The sequence below is a fragment of the Paralichthys olivaceus genome, chromosome 8, assembly GCF_024713975.1.
Source record: "Paralichthys olivaceus isolate ysfri-2021 chromosome 8, ASM2471397v2, whole genome shotgun sequence".
Lineage (NCBI taxonomy): Eukaryota > Metazoa > Chordata > Actinopteri > Pleuronectiformes > Paralichthyidae > Paralichthys > Paralichthys olivaceus.
In genome coordinates this window covers 10794879-10808865 of record NC_091100.1, presented here as the reverse complement: position 1 = coordinate 10808865, position 13987 = coordinate 10794879, and the positions used below count along the sequence as shown (strand labels likewise).

Below are 13987 nucleotides of genomic sequence, written 5' to 3'. Positions count from 1 at the left end.
CTCTTTTGAGGCTGCATTGTTTATTACATATCATTCTTTAAACTTATTTGTATATTTTTTGTGAAGGAAATTCATAGATTAATATTGAAAACAACAAGACATAGACAAAAATAACTCACTCTTTTCACCCTATCTTGTAAATATCCCTCTGCTATATATATATACAGCTAAAATTGAAATGAGCAATGATAATAATGGTGATTAGGCTGCATTGATGTAGCACTTTAATAGTCTGAAGAACAACTCAACTCAAAGCTCTTATCTGTCACTCACACGTCCTATCCACACAGTGGCAGTGCAGCCATCAGGGACAATTTGGGGTTCAGTGTTTTACGCAAAGCTGCTTTGAAGCTGAGGATAGAAACACTGACCTTACGATTAGTGGGTGACCCGCTCCATCTCCTGAGCCACAGTCACCCTTGTTACCATGTGTCTGCATGTCTAAAAGCACAGCAGGAAATACGGTGTCATGGCAACACCTCTGCCTTCTTAGACAGTGTTTCTACCATGCATGATGTTGTATCCCCTGGTCATTGGAAGTTCAGACACCTTGCAGTGATGTGATCTAAATCTTCATTAAGACACCGGGACATTAGAGTGTGACACACCGCCACAGAGCATATGAGAGGGTTGGTCAACCTCCTGCTGAGTAATTAATAAAATCCTCATTTAATCTCCAAACACTTCCTCCTCATTCAGCCCCAACAGAGCAAAGAGGAAAACAGAGAAACACTCATTTTGAAGTTAATTACACGGATCAGCCAAAACATTAAAACTGGTTTTAATGCTGTGGTCCATCTGTGTATTTTTAACTTGATGAAGCCATGACGTCATGGAAAATAATTGTAAGAACAAAATAGTTTTAATCACATTAATGATGTTTCAGAATGAAATTTCCCAACCTGGCCAGAGATAAATGTCGATGTGGTACAGCATTAAAACCAGTGGTTGCATCTGCCTCCAAGGGGGTTATGTTTTCATCATCATTTGTTTGAATGCCTGTTAGTTAGCAGCATTAAAAAAACTACCGGAACCACAAAAAACCATGGAAGGATGTGGTATAGGTCAGAGAAGAACACATGTGAACACAAGTGCAGGTCTGGACAAGGACATTGCTTTAACATTGCAATTTTCTTGTGTAACCCGAAAGGTGTTTGGGTGTGTTTCTCTTCTTGTTGAGACGGAGAGGCAGCTACTTTGTCGTCCTTGAAAAATGGGATCTCCTTGAATCTTCCTGACATGCAGCCATACATCAGCTATTACTTTTCTCAGTCACAACGGCTCCATGGGGTCTCAGGGCCACAGGAATAAACTGCCATGCCATCCATGATCCCTGTACTCCCAATTTTCTACAGGTACACATATATATAGCTCAGTCTTGTGCTCAGCTTGGGGCTATGGACCAACTTACACGTACATTCTGACATCATGCATATTCTTCTAATGCTCCCCTCATTAAGGTATAGACAGTCACAGCCTGGAGTTAATACCAACATAGAGAATCCCCCTGGCTGAGGAGGTAAGGTCATGCAACAATCTGAATGAGAGTGTGTAACGTAGAGATCTTCTAATAGGATGGGATAGCTCTGGAACTTTATATGTATTCTTAATATAGAAAGTGTGAAGAGCTCTCTGTGAGGTGATCTTTTACAGGTGGGTTTAAGCCACTGGGCTGTCACACCTGATGATGAGATAAGAGAAAATGTAATATTAAGTTATTACTATTTTTTCTTTTCCCACTGCTCTTACTGTGACGGCAGAGGGTGGCTGGCGGGTATGACACTATCAGTACCTCCGCTTACTGACACCTTGGCCCCAGCTTAACTGTGAAGGCCACTGTCACAGGTATTTAGAGATTGGTTCCAAGGACGTGAGGAGAGATCTCTGTCTATAAGAAGGTTTTATAACACAAACTCACTAAACCTGGGCAGTAGGTCAGTTAATTGTCTCTTTTCATTAAGCACTGTTACAGCCTCTGACAATCTCACAAGACTGATTATATTTGCGGTCGTTGTCCTCGTGCTTCATTACTTCTGGTTTTGTTTTGTTTGCTGCTGTTAGAAGGCAGATATATATATAATCACCATCAGTTGCAACAATAAGTCTCTTAGGGACCCCCTTTCCTCTTCTTTGTGACCTCGACTTACTTTCGTAAACTGTTTGAAGTTTATTTAAGATAACAGCTTGGTATAGTTTTTCACAAGATAAATGGAGAACCTCTCAGGTAACTTCAGGAGAAAAAGCTCATTGATTCAACCGAAATGAATTCACACCTATCACACACTATCTACTAATAGAACATTATATTCAGAGAGAGGTTAAAGTGAAGTCCTGTCATGCATTTTTAAAATAAATTCTATACAATATAGGCTTCATATTTGCAATAATAATTATAATATGAAATACTAATCGTTCCCTTTTATTGGAGTAAATTATAGTCAATAGTGATCAGCATATGGAAAGTGCTTATTTACATATTGTAATATTTACAAGTCATCCAAGGTTTGCTGGATATCTTATTTCACAGCTTTGCAGTAACCCTAACAACACTTATTGAATATCTCTTTGCATTTCTCACATTGGCAGACACTGGTGTGGCTGCCTGAAACCATTATTATGATGTTTTTGGAAACAGTTTTTGTGATTTGCTTTTTTTTTTTTCCTGCCAAGATCTTATCATCTCCTGATTTACTGTACTCCCTGGCATGGTGGAATGGACTGACTTCCAGTAACATTGATTCCAGCTATCTCCAGAACACATCAAATGAGATTAGTGAAAGACGGCAGGTGTGCCTTTGCTGATGACCCTCAGTGTGTGCCCTCGTTTTAAACAACTGGACACTGCTGTGAAATGACCATCTGTAGGACCTGTGCCTTCCTTATTTGGCAGCTTCTGCATACAGGATAATAAGAACTCTGCTGATTGGGTTCATCTTTAAAAAATGCACTCAAACTGTCAACAGTGTTGTCATTCTATCCTCTGTTAAATAATGTACAATGATGTCAGCAGTATTATTAGTTTAGGGCCATGGAAATGTTATCAGAACATATCATATTCAGTAGGTTGCATTACAATATATAGACAATAAAGACATTTCAATGACTTCACTATAGAACTATTTGGGTGAGCCATAACAAACACAATTTAAAAAAAAATCTAAAACACTTGTTAATTTAAAACATTAAAAAAGGCGTTTAACAAATGTTGCATTTCAAATCAAGGAACACACCTAAAGCACAAAGCATTTGAATGGTTAAAGATCTTTAGCAGAGAGCCCTTGTGTTTTAGGGCACATCATTTCAACCACAATCCTTTGACATTGGTGTTGCAGAGGTAAAGAGGCCACATGTACATGTCAGTGAAGACATGCAACAAGCGAGGTAAATACCCTTCAACCCGGATGATCGCTGTTGACAACCTCATGAACATAATTAGAATGATAATTGTCTGGATGCTTGAACTTGCACTTATTCATTTGACATGTGTTTTTTTACTGGCCTTAATAACTTTGACTCCAGGGGAACTCAGGGAAGAGGGAAAACAAAACATCCCTTTAGAACTGTCTTTTAAGAGAAGAGGGGGTGGGTTTTTTTGCAAAAAAAGAAGAAAAAAACAGCATCACTGAAAATATCAGGCTCAGTTGAATTAAATGTCCTTGTGAGTAAACGAAAACTAAGAACCATTTTGGTAAAAAATATTCAAAATATCCAAGATATCACAACTTTAATTCAAAACTAAATGCTTATTTTCAGTTTTGGCAAAAGGGAGATTATTCCCATGCCATCACCCAAAAGTGAAATAAATTAAATATTGGAGATTTTCTTGGTTGTCGTGCCAATCCCTGTTTCCCACCCAAATCCTCCCCCACCTAATTCTCCCTCACAGCTAACCGTGGGTCCACATTCAGGCTCCTCTGCCAGAGATCCTGGGCTCTGCTCCAACTACCATTACCTGGGCAGGCGAGGAGCCTTGTTGGCCTTATTGTGCTACTGTACTGTATGATTTATGACTCTGTCTCTGTGCATCTGCTACATTAATAAACATTCTGGTACACACTCATAATTTAACTTGCACAGTTTTGAATACAAGCTATATCATACCTTCAGTATCACACGCATCATCGCTGAGGATTATATTAGTTTAGAGTACATCGTTTTGGGGATTGCCTTTTCAGGCCCAGTGTGTTGCTCATCAAATAGTAACATGGCCATTCATTTGTTCACAGACAGGTGACCTTCAGTTGATACTTAAGTGTGCCTGGAAAAAAAAGAAACAGCCTCTATTATACTGTTTTCTGACAGTGTTTCAGAGGTTGTCATGGTAACAAAACCTTTATGCAGACAACACTTTCCTAGTTCTGTTTCCAGACCTGCGGATGTCTTAGCCGGGAAGAGTGAACAAAAACAGAAAATCATTGCACTCCCATTGAAACGGCTGTGAACTGGGGCAACGTTCTGTCTGCTATGGCTGCTTCGCTTTTTGAGCAAACACATCAAGGCGAAAAGCAGGCAGAGCAATGAGATGTCAAGAATCTCAAACCCGGGGGAACGCATTACGCTTGTGATGAATCAGGCATATTGTTACTGAAGAGGGAATGTTGACGACGTGGATTATACAAACATTTAACAGCAAGTATTTCAATGTGAGTTTCGGGCATATTTTTCGAGAGAGGATTTCCCACAGAGAACTCAATTTATTAAATTTATGTAAAAAGTGTTGATTACACTTAAAATTATTAATTTTTCTTAATCAAGTTGATTATATGCAGAACCTTGTTATCTCCCCTGACAAAATTAAAGCAGCAGGAGTTCAATCTTTAATCAAGATGTCCTGACCACTGGGAATTGTTTATCGCCTTTTAAATTAACAGTGTTATTCCTCAAAGGCTCTCTTGTCATGTGGAGAAAACAGTCCAGTGGTTGCCTGCATATGTCCCTGTTTGTATTTAGGGTGGCCTTTTGTCCTTGTTTAATTTCCAGCTTTAATTGAACACGTCTGCAGTAATCCCACTCTTGTTTATGTTTCATCTATGATTTGTTTTATGGGGGATAGTTGTAGGTTTTATTGTGAGAATGAATTCAAACTGGACACAGCGAGCTCAATGGGCCATGCACTCACTATTTTTGGAACACTCTGCTTTTAGCTTGATTTCCTGCTGGTTACACAATTTTATTAATTCATGTGTCTCTGCTCCAATTGGCCCTTCCTTTTTTTCTTTTCTGAATTAATTATTTAACAATTCCTTACTGCTTGGTTTTTAATGCGATATCGGTGTGGTATATTTAAGGACATTTTTCTACATTTCAAAGCAACATATGTTTACTGCACAACATGTAGATGCCACAAAAAGAGAATACCACTCAACTTGAATAATTCATGAAGTCCTCTAAGGACCAGGGGAAGGCGATACAGATGTTCTTTTTCTCAATGGGAAGCTTTGTATTATTTTTTTTAACTCAAACCTGAGTACAATATATAAATTAACAAAGTGAAGGTTATATTTTTGTATGAACAAATTTTAGTATCCAAGTAAAAATTTGCTGATACTAGTGCAACTAATGTATATCCTATGGTTGAATATCTTTTTTTCTGATCTTATTTTCACACAGTTTTAATTTAGTGACATGATTCAATGTTTGTGACAGTTTTGGACATCTCTTCCAGGTGAAGTTAGTATGACTTAAAAACAAACAAAAAACCTACATGTTTAATCATGTTATTTTCACCAACTGTACCCTCTACCTGCTGTTTTGTTTAAAAGCAAAAATGTGAATTTTATTGAAATTACTTTCAGTAGACATTTAATCAAAAATATTTTCTACTTTACTTACATAATTTTGAGTATGATATGAAACATTCAGCTTAGTTTAAAAAGTGATGTCAAATGTATTGAGGTCTTATTGTTTAGATGGCCCTACTATTTTTTGCATATAAACAATTCAACAGTACCTAGTTTAGCTTACCTTACAATCTAAGGACATGATAAAAGCTCACCTTTGAAATATTCATTCACCTGCTAGACCTCCTAGATGTCTACAGGTGAATGCATGGACGGAAGAAAAAAAATGTTGCATGGTAAATAAATTACTCTTTTGCTTTTAGATGTTATGCTACTCTGTTGAGAGCTAAAGCTAAAAACCTAGGTAAGTATGTTGAGTTGTCTTGCTGTCGGCAAACAGTGGTGTAGCAGTGTGGATGCAGAGCTGCATGTAAAGAGAGTGTTTTTGGTACATCCTCGTGTTAGAGATTCACCGACAGCTATGATTGGACAACTATGAAACTAACACCTGCCTGTACTCTAAGGCTCCATCCATCCATCCAGCTGATCCTTTGATGATTGCCAGCGTATTGCAGGGCTGACATATAGAAACAAACAACCACCCACTCTTACACCCCCAGGGAATTTAGATTCTCCAATTAACCTAAGCTGCATGTCTTTGAACTGTTGGAGGAAGTGGGAGAATAGCACCCACAGACAACCCACGCAGACAGAGGGAGAACATGCAAACTCCACGCAAAAAGACAAGCTGGCACGTCTGAACCCTGAACCTTCTTGCTGTGCGGTGACCCTTACCACTGCACTGTCCTGCCCACGAACTCACACGCACCCCCTCATTAGCAGATTTCTCTTTTTTTCTGTTTCTAATTGACAATTAGAAGGCTAAAAGTGGGCGCACTAATCCACTGTTATATATTGTCTTTCCAAAGTTTCTTTCCACTGTGTTAGAAGGCCAAACGCTAACTCTGAGTCAGACGCACTTCATTAGCTTAATCAATCAGAGTCAGTTATGACAAATGCTCCTCCTGGGCCAGTGTGGGCAGAGCTTTGTCAAACAGTGTAATAGTCACAACCAAACAGTCTGAACTGTAGAACAGGGCAACCGCAGGGAATGGAGTGGTATGTTCAAGACTTTGTTGAACTTCCCTCTTAGACAACATAGCTGTCATCAAATACTTTAAAGTCCTCAAAGGCACATTTTGACATAGGCTGATGTGACATGTGCCCTGTCTCACTGCTTGATGCCCCAAAGTGGGGTCAAACTACTAACCTCACCCCTTGTGGGGCAGACGTAAGGTTGCCTCTGCTGCTGATATACTGTCAAACTCAAATGGTATGTTCATATAGAATTACAGGCTTATAGCTTGGCTTAGACTTGAGCAGTAAAATAATTAAACAAAAAATATATATTTCTGTCATCACCCTGCAGATAAGACATGTTCAAGCATTCCGTGCAAGCACCTTATCATAACAATCCATTCTTTGGACTACATTTCAGTTTGCTGTATAAGAGAAGAAGCATTAGAAGCAAAAAATACATTTTACCTGGCATTACGCTACATTTACTTTTATTTAATTTCAAAGTGCTTTAAGATTTTGACATGTCTTCTTGAAAAGCTTAAAAATTCAGTATCAGCAAATTTGCTCTGCTGATATATCCTTGAACAAAACACTGAAACTCCATTACCAGGCATATTGCTCGCAAACTGACTCTGCTCTGTGAACTTTCTAAATGGGGGGTGGAAGTATTTCTTGATTTAGTCTCACGGTTTGGAATGTGTGCGATGAACATTGAATGAATGAAAATCAAAGAAACGGTAAAATAAAACAGTGCCACAGTGCACTGAACACATGATTGTCTCAGTCCGTATTCAGCATATAAGGAGGCTTTGTCTTTAGGCTTATAGACTCATAGGCTTTTATTCTGCAGCAGCATTTTAAACATCTTTATTTACCATGCATCCTTAAAGCAAATACCACACAACAAGTAATTGATATTTAGGTTCAAAGACGACACCAGTCTAAAGACTCAGTGAAAGAACTCTATTAGTAACATTTGTGAGCTTGCTGGACAATGACTTTAGCCATTGCCAATTACCTTGAAAACCTTGCAGCCTTTGTCAGCCCAGCATTTGCTACTCTTTCTACTTTGCCTATTCCCAACTCCCAGTGATAATTGCAACCTGACATCCTGTGTGGAATAACAATCGAGCCGAGTCCTGAGGGAATGTTCTCTATTTCCCTTCATGTTCTTTTCTTCTTTGCATCTTTCAGAGATCCGCATTGCATCGAGCTTTGCTGTTTTCCCCTTTGTCTTTTTAAAACTCTACTCTCTAACATGGATGTCAATATAACGACAGACATTCTTCAACAAGGGAAGACAAGATTCAAGGTTTTATTTTCCTGAATTTACTTCATGGGATCTAACCAACAGTAGATTTTTATCTCGGTACATTTTCAAAATATTTGTTAGTGTCTTCATGAGTGCCTTGCCTGAAAATGTTGTGCTGCTTATGGCATCCATATCTTAAAATTGGCCATCGTAATCAGTTATCTCTCAATTGCTGGATCTTAACATTTATAGAAAGACTCACAAGCATTTTGTAAAATGATGTATTGTTTTTGTCAAGATTTTTAAAATTAACTGAACCAAGATGTCGCCATCTGATTTAATTTTCCTGTCTTGTTTCCTTGGTTTAAGGCATTGGGTCATATTTATTACATTGAGTGATGTGAATAGAACTGATCTCTCAACATTAATAGGCTAACAGTAGTTTTTTTCAATATACTGACAATGTACTAGAGACCTGGAAGCCATTTATCAGACGTCAAAACTATTTCTTAGTGACATGAGAAGTACAACAACATTACTTTGACTTGGAACTGAATGTGCTTGTTTGGAAAGATCAATCTTAATTACATCTCTATGATTCCAGTAGAGAGATGGATCCGGAACATCAAGAATACAACTGTAAGAAGCAAGCTTTGGTCTGACAACACGTTCAAAACCTGTCTCATATAGCCCACATGAAAACAAGCTACATTAAAGCATTGTGACTTAGCATCTAGTTATTCAGACTTCCTGTTTCAAATGCTGAAACACTGTTGTCTTTTTCTCTGACATTGTTTTTCTTATTCTGTATTTATCTATCTTTCTCTTATCCAGTTCTTTTCTGTTCTTTTTTAAATTTATTTTCTGTAGCCCCAAACTATCAATTCCTTCCCCATCTATTTTATTTTTTCTCTGCAAAACCCACTGTTTACTACATATTCCTGCCAGCTGCAGACGAAAAGTAGGTTATGCTTGCTGCAGTCTTTCCTCCCTCTTACCTTACATGTTATTATACATCATTTGACAGTCTGTCACCCTGCCCCGGGATTAGACTGGCTGAGCGGAGACCAAACACTGCACCTTTGCTCTGTGCTATTACCCAGAACTTGCCAACCTCTTCATGTGTGCCACAGAGCCACATCCCTCAGAGTTAGCAGGGAATGTGTAGTTTATTTATACCTCAGATGACATTGGAAGGTACCTTTGGTTGGGCTGAGCGCTGTACTTTTTATCTAATTGGTTTTGTTGAACCTCAGGTTGAAAAGACTTACCATGACATGCTATTAGGGAAATGTTTTGTTGCTCTGCGCCATGATTGGTGTTTCTAGTCACTGCATTGTGGGTATTTCCATCTCTTTAAATTCAACAAAACAAGATGAGGATGCAATAAATTAAAATATTTTATCACGTAATAGCCGACCTTATCAGTTAGAATCATAGGCACATATGCATATGGCTTTTCAATGCCATTGGAATCTGACTGAGACAGTGGTAAGATAGAGATGCAATGCAACATCTGTGTTTATTTCTTGGGTGTCTTCCCTGAGTAACATTTTATATTGAATGTCGAGTTGCTATACTAAAGTACTATACAAAATATATTGATTATCACTTTGTTCACATCCCATCAATGTGCGCTGCCAAATTACAAGCTCTTGTTGCATCAGAGCAGTTTGTGCATTTTTGATTTTGACTTCTCAAAACATGTTACTTTGTCTTGTTCACCTGAAGCTTAAGCCAGAATTCACATTTCCTGAATGTAGCTAAAGAGTCCAGCATGACCTTCCCTTTTAAAACCATCATAACACAACCTGCTGTGAAAGGTGCATGTAAACAGTAAGGGCATGGTAACCATAGAAATAATCCAACCATAGGTGGTATGTGGACAGGGCACATCCCTGTGGCTTCACTTTGTGTTGAAGAGATCCAACATGGAAGACAGACATGAATTAGCCGAGTTAGAAAAGCTGTGGCTTTAAAATCAAGGTCACCTCCTTTTTTTTTCTTGCCTCTGGTTACTACCTCAAACTGAGCTTCTAACCCTGAAAGTCAACAGGGAGGAAGCGTTTTATAAGCAATGATATTCTGACTGCAGTATCACTTTAAATGTATTATCTCTGAGTCAAGCATACCCCGTGTTTGACCTTCTCTCTGTGCCCCTGGTTTTGCCTATCCTGGTCATGCTGATTGTTGCAGCAGTTTATCCTCATTCAGTGCAACGATTTGCATACATTTGAGAAGACTTGTAAATAAACCTTTGTGAATATTTGACTGTTGTTTGCAAAGGTATCAAAACCCGATGCAAGCCTTTTATGTTGTTTAAGCAAATATAATTCTATTTTGAACTTCCTTGCTCTTCTAAGACAGATGCTGTATGCAGGGGGAAACAAATGATCGAGTTTATTTGCAAACCTTGCTGCTTTTGAGTTCAACTTTCATTTTCTTCTTGAAGGAGTTTATCACGAAACACTTTATCCCTTTTGGGTAGAAAATGCAGCTTGAAATTTCCAACTCATTTTCAAAGCTTTTTTGTGAGCACAAGTCCCAAAAGATAATGCCACCCTGATAGTGGGCTTGTCTCTTCATTCATGTGATCAATTTGTGTAAATATGAATTCAAATTGTCATTTTTGTACATGTTGACCACCTGCCTTTTAAATAGAATACTGTATGGGAATTAGTATGTAATATTTTAACTGTGCAGTAGCTGGTCATCTGTTCAATGTATGCAAACACCTCTGTGTTATATCATTGCTACTATTACTATACCATTAATATCATTATCATTATGTTGTGTTTGATATTCAATGTATATTTGATACAACAGATACATTACATAGAAAACTGCACATCAATTATCCAAAGTTATCAATTAAAGCATTTGTAGCAACTGCTAATCTTTAGAAGGTTACAGTGCACTATGTATATATTATACACTGAAATTACACTTCATATATAAGTCACAATAACCATCTCAAGACAACTACAGTGCTGACGACTGTTTTATTCATTCTATGTTTCTGAAATATTTAGTATTTATTATTCTGATCGCAGCTCCCTTTTACTTTATCACCAGAAGTCATATGGGACATGGCTGCCTTCTTCGTCTTGTTCTGTTTCTGTTATTGTATGTTACGTTGTACTGTTGGTAGCCTTTGGTCTGTGAAAAGGACATTTCATTCAGCCGTATACTTCATGAGGATGAATGACTGCAAAACTTTACTTCAACTTGCACATTTTATTTCGGCCTCTAATAAAATCTGATTTGCAGCTAATCACACTTTCTCACCTTGGTCCAGTTGGGTGTGCATAACTGTCCTCACCTTCTACTTGTCTTTTTAATCTACAGAACAAGATCATCTTGGACCCTTTGACATTCAGTGAGGCTCGCTTCCGACCCTCTCTGGAAGAGCGCTTGGAGAGCATCATCAGCGGTGCCGCACTAATGGCCGACTCCTCCTGCACACGTGATGACCGGCGTGAGCGCATCGTGGCTGAGTGCAATGCAGTCCGACAGGCCCTGCAAGACTTGCTGAGCGAGTACATGAACAATGTGAGTTTCCTTTCTGATCATTTGATGCTCCTTCTGCTTTCTGACCACACGCACACACAACAGAAACATACTTACATGGTGCTGACCTTCTTTTGACTTTTCTACTCAATTTCGATAACAGTCGTGTAATTCGTCTTTGTCCCTCTTTGCACTAATGCAACATGTCTTTTCCACAACTATGTCGTTCGATATATTTTTCTATTCAATGAAAAGACTTGAGCATTGTTATTTCATGTATTGACCTTCACTGAAGAGTCTTTTTTTGGATCCTTTTAATATTGTCACTCGGAGTAGTGAAACAGGTGAGAAGGTGGAAGTATATGAGACAGTGGAAGCTGAGGTGTTGGCGAAAATCAGCTCTTTAAATTGCTTTAATGTCAAAGGACCAAGTCTGTTTTCATCATCATCATTGTTTTGATTTGGTTACAAAATAAAAAAGATTAACTAAAAAACAAGCACTGAATGACTTAAACCCACAACATTTTTAGACTTGTGTCATTCTTTGTGTGATAAATGATTGGATCACTATGAGGCAAATAAAACAGATTTTCTTGAACAGACTTTCAGTACTTCCACAAATTTAAGTTCAACTTATCTATATTATCAAGTTGCAACTCAAATCCTTCTCAGCAACAGTATTCTACTTCCTGAATAAACCTGGTATCTTCCTTTGCATTTAGTGAGCCAATCTCTTTATGTACCACTCTGATTGGTACTACTGTTTAAAGGTTATGAGACGAGCCAAGACAATGATTAATCATCACAGACATGCAATTTATATTCCACTTAAACCATCTCTTTTGTGCACAGTGAGCTGTGGGTGGTGTGAGCTGTGTCTACATAGGCAAAAAATATAGAAGGGGGGACTTATATACTCAGCCACTGACCTTGCACACGTGACTTACTTCTTTGTGCTGGACATTTTGCTATTTTGTGATTAAACTTGAGCCTATACGACTTTTGAAAATGTTCAATGTCAAATCTATTAAATGTCTGATCTTGTTTTATGATCTTGAAAACCAAATTTGTTCTAAGTGTTTGACTCCTGCATTTGTCTATGCAGACGTGCACAGACATTTTGATGGGCAGTGGTAAAAAAAAAAAAAAAAGACTACATTATATTATGACCCATCCTCATATAGATACTGGCAAGATACTTGATATTTTATGACACATAATATTCATGTGCCCACACACATACTTGCAAACATGCACATTAAAGAGAACCACTCACAGTTTTGTTTCGGCTGCACTCCAGCGTCTTAACTTCTCACCTTACTGAGGTGATGCACCTCCTGCGCAGTTGAGCCTGCAGAGTTGTCCGAAGGCAGTCGCATGGTTCAGGATGGCTTCGCTTGCTAGCGTCACACATTTTCATAGCAAAACAACATAAACAAACAGGCTTACTACACTAATAGGTCAAGAAGGCGTGCAATAGGTCAAGGTGACAGCGAGCACCCTCTGACGGATCACGACACAGGCCACCTTAGACATTCTGATTCTTCTGCATGTTTTGAATTCAAAGTGGTCATTAAAGTTTGAATATGAACATTGTCCCCCTCGTTTGAATGAATGGTCCAATTTCGAATAAAAAAATGACAGCCCTGGTACGGTTGTTGAAAGGAACCCTGATTAACCCTGGATACCTGGAGGCACTGTGACCACAGTATGTTCCATAATATAGAACAAAGTAATGAAAGCTAAAGAGGTGACTTAAAGAACATAATAAAACTGGTAAAGCCACACATGCTTTGCACTCTATGCCAATTAAGTCATTAATGGCAACTGATTAGGAGCAATATAATCTTACAACATAACCTTAGTTTCAGGCGGACATACAAACCAACCCTGGCAGCTGAGTTAATTACATATGTAATTATAAATAATAGCTCACCTTGTGTTCATTAACATGCAATGAAGAAACCGTGTTAGGGAAGAGTTCTTCTCTGCTCGCTTAACTCAGAAAAATGAATCCCGGCCCTAAGGATGATGACACTGTTGCATATTGAATGGGAGCGTGGCTGGCTATCTCACAATAATATTTGAATAAAAGACAAACAAAATAAAAAACACCAGGGGAAATATTATCTACTAAACTAAAAGATAAGTCTAAGTGGAATGCAAACTTTAATATCAACACTGTAGGCGACATTCAGAACCTCATATCTGTTCCTTCTTGTTCCAAGCTCAAACCAAATTGGTATTGTAAAGTTAACATTGAATTACAGTCAACATAGCAACCTTTCAGGTTCCCTAAACCGAGCCATACATCACTGAGAAGCTGTGGCCTATAGCTGTTACAGCAAGTCTCATATTAGGCCAG

At 38.3% G+C, this 13987-nt stretch overlaps 1 protein-coding gene across 4 annotated transcripts in view; it reads left to right on the top strand.

Moving 5' to 3' along the window:
• ctnna2 (catenin (cadherin-associated protein), alpha 2) overlaps window positions 1-13987 on the top strand; it is a 267738-nt gene that overhangs the window by 63444 nt on the left and 190307 nt on the right. For all 4 annotated transcript variants that reach the window (XM_020100468.2, XM_069530270.1, XM_069530272.1 and 1 more), the window contains exon 7: window positions 11461-11664. In XM_020100468.2, coding sequence (XP_019956027.2) covers window positions 11461-11664 — 204 coding nt within the window. The remainder of the gene's footprint in view (window positions 1-11460; window positions 11665-13987) is intronic.